General features: G+C 28.7%; 1 protein-coding gene across 1 annotated transcript in view; it reads left to right on the top strand.

Moving 5' to 3' along the window:
* Nucleotides 1-14100, top strand: part of LOC111639622 (extracellular matrix protein FRAS1-like) — a 181214-nt gene that overhangs the window by 159711 nt on the left and 7403 nt on the right. Inside the window, exon 16 of the mRNA XM_023385519.1 lies at nucleotides 984-1177. Within this exon, the coding sequence (XP_023241287.1) occupies nucleotides 984-1177 (194 nt within the window). The remainder of the gene's footprint in view (nucleotides 1-983; nucleotides 1178-14100) is intronic.

The following is a 14100-nucleotide window of genomic DNA, read 5'->3' as shown; positions in this document are numbered from 1 at the left end:
AGTTCAAAATTCCATTAGTCTGTAACTGTTCTTATGTCTCAGCCATGGATTTAGAGATTTACACATTAAGGAATTTGGTTAGTTTGAAATATGGCTATTTTGAAATTTGAAGTGAAAATACTCTCTTGCAGTTAAAAAAAGTTTAATAATAACACTTAAAAATGTTTAAATAAACTTTACTAAATACAAAGATTAATGTATAAAAACAAAACATAGAGACATCTTAAGGGCTAAAGTTTGAAAGCAATGACAATGACATACAGTTGATGGGAAAGCTAGGACAAGAAAGAAAAAAAATCTACTATCAGTTTTCATTAAAGTAAAAACCTGATGAAAGGCATAAAGCAAATTGAAAATTTCAATATTGTAAAATCCATGGACAAATTTGAGATAACATGCATGCTTGCTTGAATAAAAAAAATATTGAATAATGGAGTTTACACTTAAAAATTGGGAAATTTTGTACAGAAGATTTCCCAAACTGTGTTAGAGCAAAACCGGAAGTTGTGTCGTACTGGGATATCCCCAATTTTCAAACTGTGTTAGAGTGAAACCAAGTTGTATGAAGGATACCTGTATTCATGTTTGTGTCAACTATCAACAACTTTTCAATTGTTTTTGACAGGAAAAAATTTTCTCTCAAAAATATCCATATCATGAGAACACTTATAGTACAAACCACACTTCAATGCAATGCTTTTTCATTTATTTATGAATTTTTAAATATTTTATGACTTTTGTTGACCCTGTATTTTAATTGCAAATTAGTTTTGTTATCAGTAGTTTTAAATTTTGATATATATATATTACACTTTACTACATTTTAGTTATTTGACCCTGTATTTTAATTGCAAATTAGTTTTGTTATCAGTAGTTTTAAATTTTGATATATATATATTACACTTTACTACATTTTAGTTATATTTTTTATTGTTATTTTTTATATTATATGAATAACAATTTACTTTAAATATTTCCATTAGGTCCTCATTATGGAAAACTTTTGAAATTTCCTAGTTATGAAAAAGTTTCAAAGCTCTCTATAAAAGATCTGGAAAATAATAATTTGATATATCAACATGATGGATCCTATAGTAATAGAGATATGATGGTTTTACAAGTTTGGGATGGTTACAATACCAGATTAGGAATTTTTTATTTTCAGATATTTTATCAGGTATGTTTTTTAGTGTTCTAAAGGTTTAAAAATGCCTCATTACTATATAATAAGGTCTTATTTTATACAAGATTAATGTAAGTTGATTTGTGTTTTCATGAATGGTGAACAGTTGGTTAACCCACTTCTAATGCCATTGTGATGTTCACATGAAATATGCTTACACCGACAAAGGAAAGATGTATCAATAATATTGAGCAACAGTGTATGGTCAAACAAAGTATTTTACTTTGCATATATAACTGATTTTTTTTCAGATTCCAACTTCACAGTAGTTAATTATAATTCAAACAATATTTCAGCAGACAATGATAAAATGTATCGTTTGCGACATAGAAATATAAATGATAACCGAAAACTGTGACTAATACTTATATGCTAGCTTACAACTAGGGGAAGAAAGGAGATGATAGGAAGAGTAGAGAATTTACAAAAAATAGAATATAGTAAAGAGTGAAATACCTGGGGTTTTGCTGGACTTCACAATTTGGGTGGGATGCCATGTTGAACTTTTTCTGAAAAGTATCTCGTCGTCGTCTTCACTAGGTTTCTCCTTTGCACCTATTGCTACACTTTTTATTGTAACTACAATAAAATCCAATTTTCTTCTCAGACACTCTTGAATTCTCCAGTCATTGACATATGCGATTTGCTGCACCACATTTGACATCTGTCCACCTCAAGGTCTGGGCCAAAGATTAATGTTCTTCCCTCCTCTCATTGGCCTTCAGGGCCTCTTTTCTTTCATTGTTTTCCATGGTTCCAAGAATTGGTCATCACCATCCAAGGGAAAAGAGTTAGAAAGGAAAGTTCTGGAAGCAAGAAGTAACAAAGAACAAAGGAGAGGACTAAAACTATACTTAAATTAATATATACAAAATGGCATACTGCCACACCATTGAATCTGACTTAAATCAGCAAACTAACAGATTCTACTCTATGTAATAAATACTCTGGTTTGAATTAACTTTTTTTCAGATAGAGTGTTCAATAAAATTTTGGTCTGTGTATATGAAAAAACACAGTCTAAATTGCTACTCATTATAATACAGTGAATCCTCTAGAAATTTTTAAAAATTTTCTGTCATTTAGCCGCATTTGGTTTTTTCCACACATTATGATCTTCCTCTTCCCGTTATTTTATGCAAAGCTTGTGTTCACACAGGACACCTCACACAAACAAATGTGTCACCTCACCTCTTTTTTTCCAGTTGATTAACAAATTTGTGAGTTTCCAGAAAAAAGAATTAACTATTTTCTATTGAATCTCAGAAGTTTGTAAGAAATTTTTAATCTTTGTGTTGGTTGCAATTTCTTTTGTAAAATACATAGTTTTGAAAGTTTTTAACTAGAAAATAGACACTTTCATTTATGTTATAATGTAAATTTCAATAATATTACTGTTGTTTTAACTTTTACAAGAATATGTTGACTTTTTTTATTATTATTTATCTGTGTGATTATGAAGATTAGTTGCATTCAATTAATTATTATTTATTATTTTTAGTTTCTAAATTACATTAGTTAGAAATAAAATTTTTTAAAATTTGTATTTACAAATATTTAGGAATCAGTCAACATAAAATTTTGATTTTTTTCTTACTAGTATTTACAAATTCCAATTAAATCATACCTAGTTAATTGGAACATTGTATTCAAAGGTTTTTTATGAAAAGAAATATATGTAGCAGACACATATAATAAGTGGCAAATTGTAACTTAACTCGTTTTTGTTCATATAAAAAGTTATAACAGTTAAGTCATTGTCTCAGTTTTGATCTGCATGTGTTGGGTAGTAGGGTAGGCTTCCTTGCGTATAGATCACACTGGAAGAAGTGGGCTTCCTTACATATTTCATCTGTATTCTGGAAAGGATATTTGCTGTTGAAAATGAAATAAAATAGAAATTATGAACTTGTAAACTGAAACTGTCGCATTCACTTCACAAGAGGTTTGTTACAAGTCTCTGACTGGTTTAAATTTGAAATCGTACGAGGCATGCACGAAGTCATTTTACAGCCAAGAACTGAACAATGCACATGCCGGTTTTAAAGCAGTTAGGGATTGGTGTTGGAACAAACCTAATATTTGCCAGAGATATTTGCAAGTTAGAATTTTAAAAGTACATTTTCGGTCACTCTTAGCCTAGGGACAAGATAGAGATAAGAAAGTTTGGATTGGGGTATAATGTTAAAGTCTTTAACCGTTAAAATAAAATACTTTCAAATATTTTTATAAATTTATTTTGTTTCATCATAATTTCACAATTTCTATGAAAACTGGACAAATTAATAATTAATTCAAACCATGAATCTGAAAACTGATGTGTCCAAGTGAAAACCAGTCTTGTGGCAACATTATATGTAGCAGTCACATTGGGGTCTGTGAGACCCATGTTTTAAAATTTTTTATATGAAGTCATTTTTCATTCTAATTTATAAAAATTACTCTATTATATGTGAAAATTACTTAAGAAATTATTGAGAAAAATGTGAAATGAGAAACAGAAGTACAGTAGAGCCTCGATTATCCGACTCAATTGGGGACTGGGGTTGGTCGGATAATTGAAAAGTCGGATAACTGAAAAGTATGAAAAAATCCATTATTAGTGTAGTATATTATTATATCCCATGTAATTAGTATATCGCTATTAACCTACTTTGCATTGACTTTTCATCGATGTTAAGCGTAACAAAAATTTTTTAAAATAATAATCGTCGCTATTGTATCATTAAAAATTAGAAAATTAAGCCTCGTTTAAATACTGGCTCCCTTTCATGGTCGATCCAGTGTTGCCAGCTAAAACACGTAAAAATAATATTAAAGTAGCCAAGACATAGCCAAATATTGTAGTGCCACATCACTAGCGGACATTTGAAATTTGCCGGCTAGGACGGTCAGTTAACCGAGGTGACGGTTAACCGGGGATCGGATAATCGAGGCTCTACTGTATATCTTCGAAATATAACTATATTTTATTAGTGAAATATTTGTTCAATTATTATTCATAATAACTAATCTTTTTACATTAGAATTGGGTTGAAAGTGTAAAACTGATTTTCAACAATAATATATTATGTTTCTTAAACAATCAATATAAAAAAACTCAGTATGGATACTAATGTTCCCTATACCCATGATATTCAGTCTCAAAACTCCAAACACAAAACATCACAGTGTTTGTCACAGATTGCCTTTCTACAGGACTAGCACATTCTCTTAGTCTTCCTCTTAGACAGAATGAGCACTGTTGTTTTCTTTCCAATTCCTGAGGATGTTTCTGAGGATTCTTAATGTTCAGAATTTCTGAGATAGTGAGTCGTAAACTTATGCATAAAGTATTTGTTTCAAGACAATTTTTTATATATGGTTTCATCATCATTGAAAAAAGTTATTGTAGTGTGTAAATTTTATGCAAAAATTGCAACAAAATATGCTATTATCAGTGAAACATATCTGAGAGTTTTCTGACATAAAGAACACGCTGGATCTCAGGAACCCAGGCAGTGCACCAATGTTTTTCACTATTCACTACTAAAATGTCTGAAGGTCACTGAAGCTGCTACTGTTGGAATTCAAATGCCAGGTGTACCAACTGAATTTGCNTCACTTAAAAAATTTTAATGAAGATATTTATCTTAATTATGAAAATACACTAGCATGTCTTTTAATTTTTGGAACCTAACCCTCCTTTTCTTATTAGTTCTTTGTTTCGTATAACACGGCAATTTTTTGGAACGTAACTACCATGTTATACGGGGGTTACCTGTATTTTAAATTTAAAATATGATTAAAAATTTCTGCCTGGCATTTTGACAATGTCACAATAAATAATTGCTCATTATAATTTATATATTTTACATATGTCATAATTAACACATTATGGATACCATATGATTTACTGTTAATAATAATTTTGCCAAATACAAATTTAACCCTACTGTACTCAAAAAAGTAAACTTTTCATTTGCATTTTATTTGCACAGATGATTAATCTTTTAAGAAATTTTAAATAATTTTATAATCTGATGTAAATTAATAAAAAATGTTTTTATTACTAAATTATTTTGGAATTTCTTCTGAAATTCATTAAAAACTTTGTTTCTGATCTAATCACTAAAGAAAAAAATATGATAGTTGTTTTATATTTGAGAATTATTATTCTTTATCCAAGTCTAATTTTATCATTTAACGTTTTTTTACATTATAATAACTAATAGTAAACTGTATCATTATTAGAAACAGTTTTTAATGTAAGCATATACTAAAACAGCTATCCTGACTAAAATCTTTTTATTATAATAGTATTGTTTTATTTTAGTACAACTGCACATTCTATCAGATATGTAAATTTTAATTCTAAATCTAAAACTTAGTACCACTTTGTTTTTGCTTACTTTACAAGTTGTTTTTTTTCCATATGTATTTTATTATTCTGTTTTCAAAAATTGATTTTAAAAATATAATTTATTAACAATTATATTTATTAAATTTGTGAATTCTTAAATAGTATTTTAATAATTTAATAAAATTTAATAATTAAATTTTAATAATTTAATAAAGAAAAATGTCTAACTTACTGCTAACATTAAAAATGGTCATCAATATATTGTTCTATTTATCTATAGAACTTAGAATTTTGTAAGCCATAAATAATGATCTTAGAAATGGAAGTAAAGAATGAAGATTCTAAGATCATCATATTTAAAATTTAATATTCACTTTTGCAATAAGTATGGTACAAAATACTATTATTATAAAATATTACCAGTTTGTTATTTTTAATGAGAACAATGTGGTCTTTCAAAATTTAGTAACTCAGATCAAAGAGCAACTATGTCAAAAGAAAAAATTCTCTTGATATCTTCCTTGCAACTGTCAAGTAAATTAACTCAATGCTAATTTTATCTAATGCCAAAAATGCAAATGCTAAAATAGCTTTCATTTTGAGATTAGTACTACTACATAAGATATCAAATTGAAACTATTGGTTTCTGGTTTGAATGCAATTTTGACCTTTTTTACATAAATATATGGATATGTATAATACAAAGAATTATGAATTCACTATAAGACTTGCTATAAAATTCAACATTTTCAACAATAAAACCAATTTTCAAAGACTATCGGATGGATGCATATAAATGAAATTGTGATATATTATATTGTGTATGATGCTTTGGATAACTTACAAATTTATGAATTTCTATCAACTCTCATTGCTAGTTATTGATTAATTGCAACTATGAATTATTGCACTGGCTATTTGTAATTATGGAAACTCAAGGTTTCATGGACTGAAAAAACTAGCCTGAGAGGCCAATCTTACATACACTTTACTTATAAATAAAGCAATAAAACTGGTATTACATTAGTATATGGAAAATATTCATGAAATAAATTGAAATTAATATACAGTAGAATCTTGTTTTAACAAATTGCTTGGGCCACTGAAAATCATCCATATTGCAAACCACAGATTTCTTGCATACCCAGGAAAATATCCATTTCTATTTTTTAACCCCCTACATATGAGAAATACCTGTACTTGAAATTATTTAGTCTCTTGATATCTCTATTCTTTATTCTAAAGAAATACATATGTTACAAAGTCATACATTATGCCATATGTATGCGCAACAAAGATAACTGAAACTGTATACTGTAAGCACAAAAAGAGGCAAATTACATATGCTCATTTGTATTTCAAATGACTTCATGATTTGTTAAAAAAAAACATCCATCTTGGTTTGTTTTGATGCCATTTCTCTGCCTACTGAACATAACTGCTTGATATTAGCAATGTTGTGTACAGCCTGTTCATTTATGCTGACACTCGTCAGGAATGTCATCACATCTTGGAAAGACGCAACATCCTTGTTAAATTTCAGCACTACACTTGGAGCATGGCCAGAATATTCACCAGGTTCCTACTCAATTGAATCAGCCTGCTGACTCAATTCTTCAATTGTACATATCCAAGATGTAACAAGTACATCATCAAACTCTACAAATTCCTAGAAACACCCAAATATTAACTAAAAGTTGAAAAAGCAAGAAGTTAACAATAGATAGGGCTAGAAAAATCTGTTATTCTGAGTTATGAATTGCTAAAAGCAGGTAAAATTACATTTATTTGGCAGGACATGGGGAAATAATCCATTTTAAAATGAGACTCTACTGAACTTATTAATTATCAAATGTTTTACTAACCAAAACTTTAATAGTATTACCACAAACATCGTAAAATATGTTTTATCAGACTCATAAGAGAAGAAAATATCAGTCAGTTATTATTTTTTATTAAAAAATAAATACGTAACTAATCACTTTTTATTTGTTAAATTTTAAGATAATTGTTTAAATCTATGCTTCTCAGTCATCTAAGATTGTAGTAATAGTTCTAATATCTTATGAAACAGTACAATACTTTAACTTTATTGTATATGTAGAAAGCATTCTATAGAAATAAATATAAACGATAAATGAATAATTAGGAAAATAATAATATACTGTATAAAAGTCTAATAGAATGGGCAAAGTCATATTTAGACATCTCTGTAAACATCTTTTTAGAATTTGTTGTGGACTACAGTGGTCCACCACACTACCATTTTGAATAATTAACTAAACTCATATCCAGTTTAATTGCAATCCTTGACTTAAAACTCTCTAAAATATAACAATCAATAAAGAAGATCCCAACTGTTTTCTCAAATTTAATACTATTTTATTATTAATATAAAAATTAATAACTATAAATAGTTGGAATCTTGTAGAATAACTTCCAGAAAATTGTATCAAAAACCCAAAAAGCACTGGCTAGAATTCCTTAGAAACAGAAGGCAATTATTTTATCTTTTTTAAAATTCCTATTGTAGTCAAGGCTATAAAAGCTTTGTTCTGACTTGTGACATGTGTATGAATACAGAAAAAAAATTTTTTTAGAAGCATATTATATGGCTGTAGTTTTAAATATCTTTCATAATTTTCTTTACTTTTTTAAAATTATTTTAAATGATAGAATTTTAAGCTACAGAGTATTTTTCTTGTTTCTGAAGTGTAATCAATATACAGTTTCATTCATGTTAATTATATCATACAATTTTTTGCATAATTATATCAAACACAAAATTATATTATATAATTGGCATCCTTCTGTCAAAGTCAGTGAAGGACAATTTAATATAATGCCCATTTTATTATTGTCTTCTGAAAATTGTGCTGTCAAGTCTATTTTACAGCATTAATTTACCAAATATTTTGAAGATTATCAATTATTTTGATAAAAAATATTTGAATTCATTATTTGTCTTTAAGAAAAGATTAAATTTTCCTTTTTTTCTGATAATTGCAGATTAAGATATCCTGGAAATTTCTTACTCCATTAAATATATTATTATTTATCAATGTTTGTCTTATAAGTATTATTTATCTTTTAGTAGTAAAATTTCAGCAATAGTTTATTTTAATGCTTAATTATTTCATTCTAATCATAGCCAAATTGTTTAACAAAGAATTAATATGCACAGATAGAAGCAAGAAAATTTTCAATTTTTAAAACAAATCACAAATATGTACATAATTATAAAGATTTAAATATTTTAATTTATCATTTAATTTGTATATTATTAATTGTACATATATATTTGTATGTGCACGCTTAAATTCTTAAATATTAATAAACATTCTATTGACATGTTTTTAAATAATATTGAATTAATTTTATATAGCCACAGAATCAAAACTATGCACTAAAATTAATATGTGAAAAAATGATATTCTTTACAAAACAAACAAACAAAAACATTATTTGCAAAGATATGAAGATCAATTGGTGTACAAGGTATCCTAATTCAGCATTCTGAAAAGTGTAGGAATAGAAACAATATATAACTACTATTGGTTGGTAGCTGCAAGTATCTAGTCTGTATATGCAAAGTCTCAGTCTATTGTGTTGTATCATTGTATAACAGTTAAATTTAAACATAAACTCATCCTTCCCATTCTGTACAAAGAAGAGATTAGCAAAGCAGTAGACAAGAGGGAGAAAATTTAATGAGTTATTATAAAATTTCACAAGCGTTTAAGAAACATTCACAGAATAAAACACAAAGAACCATCTTTCTCTTGCCTCTTATAATGCACCACAGAAACAGCAAAGATGTTTAAGAACCTAAAGTTACAAGTTATTTTGCATCCCTATAGCTCAAAGCTGGCAACATCAGACTTCTGGTTGTTCCCAAAATTAAAGAAGCTATTGTAAAGTCTGTGCTTTTCATCAGATCTCAATTTTCAAGCTGCCTTATGAAAATGAAGTGAGGAAAAACCAATAAGCACTTCTAAGCTTGTTTTTCAGCATCCGATCATTTTTTTTCTTAAATTTAAAATTTTTAAGCTTTATAAATTTTAAAAATACACCACTTTGAGTATGGCTTTTGGGGGACACTGCTAATACCACCAATGCTTCAACTCTGGTCCTCTTTAAAAAATCATTAACATAATGTAAAACCTTAAGAAATTCTGCAGATATTAAGTTATAATATGCTAATGTTGAAGTGCAGTTTACATGATTATATTCCATATACTTTAAACAAATTTTAAATTATACACAAATTATAGAAATGTATGTAAATCATTAACAAAACTTTTTGCCACATTATGAAATAATAGTAATTACAAACAAAATATTTAATAAATAAAATAATTTTAACTCAGTCATAATCACAGTTTAAAACATTCTAAATATATTTTTTCATTGCTGTCACATTACTGAATCTATAGAATATGGCTATAATGGTATATTTCAGAAGTTAATGTTCTCTTTCTTAGATATAAGAGGATATTTGACTTGGGATATAACATATATTAACATAGGCAAGCTTTGACTTTTAAACAATTCACTCTTTTGTATCAATATTTGATACTTTGATACTCCTAAATCATTTTTCATACTAACCAAATTCAGAAATTCACAATTTTTGGCCAACAAATAAAAATTTAAAGCTATTGAAAAGTAGAACTTTCTACCAGTTTTGGTTTCAGTAACATCAAAATCATCGTAAAAATTAGTTTATAAAGTTGTTGCCTATTTATGTTTAATTTATGGTTTGAATATTTTAATGTTTTAGGCATTGAAACACATTAACTAAAAAGAAAATAAAACCTTCTTACCCTAATAACAGATTTGATAATTTTTCATTTTAGCTCTCTGGAAATGAAATTCCGTTTATAACAACTCTACAACTTTTGGACATTGGACTTTATATGCATTTCTAGAAATGTTTTAACTCTGAAAGTCAAGGACTGCATGTACTAAACATTTCAGATAATCTAAATAAAAATATAATTGATATTGTTAGGTATATTAAATACTTGGATTGGATGTCATGCCAACAATTGCATTAATTCAATTAAAAACTTCAGACTAGGAGTCTTTAAATAGAATTAAAAGAATATTTTAATCTTGCAAGTGCTTTCAATGTAAATATGTACGTCGTCTTCAGGCAAAATCGAATAGAGAATTCAAACAGAACATTTAAATTTAAGCATTAACGATATTAGTCGTTTTTGGATATAACTATTAAAAATAAGATTTAAATTTTAGAATTAAAAACATTTAAAATTGGCGCACATGCATTTTAAAACAAACAAACCCCGATTGGAATGGTTATTAATTAAGATCATTGAAATTAAGAAGCCTTTTTTGTAAATTCGAAAAATTGGTGCGCATGCACCTTAACATGCATAACATAAGAGCCAATTATAATGGCTATTAAGAACAAGTAAATTTTAGACTTTAAATTAAAAACATTTTGTAAACACGTATAAAATTTTGGCACGCATGCCCCTTATCAAAGACAGCATAGAAGCCGATCAGAATAGAGCCATAAGTGCAAGTTTACATTAAAATTTAAATGTACAAGCGTGGGACATAATTTAAAATACATAAAACACATGTAACATATAAAAAGACGCACATAAAGAGTCCGACATGTATGTGCCCTGAATCACATACATGTCGGACTCTTTATGAGTCCGACATGTATGTGATTCAGGTGCGGGAAATGAGTGTAGAATTATTGTTGATTTTTTAAATGCCTGTAAAAATTAATCCATACGTCCGGTATGTCGAGGGTAGGGGAGTTAAACAGGGAGAGCAGTTTTGTGAGGAAGGCCTCCCAAATATATATCAAGCTTCTTTCATCACAGCATTTGAGTATTGCCACCCGATTCCAAAGTGCTATGTGGTGTTGTTGTATCAACAATTTGGAAAGTTCAGTGTCGCAATTGCCAAGTGCCACTGAATGTTGGTGTTCGGATACGTGAGCAGCCAGCATTCTGGTAGTTGCTCCTATATAATAGGTGCATAGTCCTGATATTGGATTCTGCAGGGGAACAGAATATACACCAGATTTTTCCAGGATGGAAATAGCATCTCTATCATTACACAAGATTCGTCGCAGACATGGTCGTGGGGCAAAAGGTAAACGAAAACCATTCTACCTAAAGGTCCGGCAGATCGGGTCATGAAGCATCCACAGTATGGGAGTTTAACGCCTCTTAGTCTGAAGTTTTTGATTGAGTTAACTGTTGGTGTGACATCCAAGCCAAGTATTTAATATATATATTCTTATAATATTGTTATATAGGTATAAGATTTACACAAGAGAATAGAGTTTGTTTATAAAAAGAGAGTTAGTTTTGCTGAATAGAATTAGTTTATAAAAAATAATAAAAACAAGTTGTTATATCTTTGTTTTGTGTCAATTATCTATTTTAGAATTAAAAATAAATAAACTGTTTATTTTTATCATTTCCAGTATTTTAAAATTTTTATGGAAACACGGCTTCCCTATCATCAAATGTCAACACACACCATTGTAAGCATATATATGAACTTGTTTTTATTATTTTTTATAAAATAATTCTATTTTGTTGTGTAAATTTTATCCCTATATAACAATCTGTAAATACCCACATTATTCATTATCTCACAACACTATGTATGTTAGCTTTCTATCAAATCTGCTAACAACTAGTGGTATGGGATATATTCCAGGTGTTCTGGTGTTGCTGATTGTCGCTTTACCAGTGGAGAGTATACTAATGGGTTATGTTTATATGCTAAATCAGCTTTAAGTTTTTTGGCTATGATTTTGTAATTGCTGCTCAATCTGGAATGAAAGTCAACCGTAATGTGTTTTTGTTGCTGTATTTGTTGTTGTGTATTTACAGCTCCAGTTTTCAGGTTTTCCTGTATTGCATGTGTTAGCTTGTTTGTTAACTTATAGCTGTAACTGTGTGCTATAGCTATGCATTTTATGTGTTATAATTCTTGTAATGCATCTTTGATGCTGGAGTGATGGGAAAATGCTCTTGAATTATTACCCTAAATTAGATTTTTTAAAGTCAGACTGGTAGATCAAAATACAGTGGTACTTTTTACTTTGAACAACTCTAACTTTGGAACATTCCAGATTTTGAATTTCTTGAATTTAGTGAACACTAAATTTGAGAAAAATTCAACTTAAAGTTCAAATGATACTTCTATGTTTAAACTGTATATGCAGTGAAAAGATGCACTTGCTGCATAAATACTCTCTGTTGTGTGCTTAAATTGTCTCTCACTGTTGCTGTGAAAGAATCTCTTACATTACACTTGCATGCTTTCAGTACTTTTTTCACTTTAGTTTTATGTTGTTGTGCTATGCAACTATGTGTTATTACTGTTTTTGTATATCTCTTTAATGTTTTGTTTTTTCTGTATCATGTTTTTTTGCATTGTATGCTGTGTCGTGTGAACCTTCCATTTCTTTTGTTTTTCCCCCTAGTACCACTTTTTCTCAGGTGAGCAGGAAGTATAAATTTGCAAACATTCACAATTTGTGCTCTCTTGCTTTTTGACTCTTTGGGAACATTAGCTAGGTGAGATGTCAATAGAAAACTCCGAGCCGCATTAGGAGTTGGTCGTCTAGAAAAAAGGACAGTCTTTGATTTAAGTAAGACAATCTGCTTCCATTGTATCAAAAATTGAGGAATTGACAACAAGGGATATCCGTATTGCATATTGAACTACATCAAGGTTGCCAATAGGACTATTAGTTTTGTGATATTGATGTTTGTGTGCACATGTCTGTGTTATATTCACAACCAGTATATATTATTGTAGACCACTCAAATTTAATGTCAGTATCTATTTTATTTTCATGTTCCAGGATTTGGTCCGCCTGTATGATGATGTCATCATATATGAGAAAACAGTCGTCGACATAACAGTACAGTTCTATTATATTCTTGATATTGACGTCATGATCAATATTGTACATACTTAATTTAGCAAGGATTGGGCTTATTATTGAGCCCATGGGGATACCATTGCATTGTCTAAAGAATCTTTTTTGGCTAACAAAATAATTATTTTCCAATGCAAGAGTTATCATATCTATGATCCATTGCTGACAGTTTTGGGTTTTCAATGTTGCTAATATCCTGTTACATTTAATGGATGGATACATGCTGCGTACATCCAAGGAAGCAATTTTGTAGGTGAGCTCAAACTTTATTGTTTTGAGTTTTTGTATAAACTAGTCAGTGCACTGTATGCTATAAGGGGATTTAACAAGGGTGTTTAGTTTTTATTTTAAAATAAGTTCTAAATTATAAAAGATATATTCTTTTATATTTACCAGAGGTCTATAGGAGACTGGAACTTCATGGGTTTTGACTCTGTAAGAGAACTTTGGTGTTTTGTTTTCATTATTGAGAATAAAATGTTTTTCTGTTTGGTTANTGTCGCGCAATTCTGGCTAAATGCCAGCCTTGTACATAGTCTTATTTTACTTATACTGTTTATTTAATATTTTTTGCTTAATGTCTTTTGTCCTCTAATAAACCGGTAATTATTGTCGCGTATATATGCT

Source organism: Centruroides sculpturatus, unplaced genomic scaffold (genome assembly GCF_000671375.1).
Source record: "Centruroides sculpturatus isolate CEXI.00-Female unplaced genomic scaffold, Cexi_2.0 scaffold976, whole genome shotgun sequence".
NCBI classification, from domain to species: Eukaryota; Metazoa; Arthropoda; class Arachnida; order Scorpiones; family Buthidae; genus Centruroides; species Centruroides sculpturatus.
This window is presented reverse-complemented; position numbering and strand designations above follow the sequence as displayed.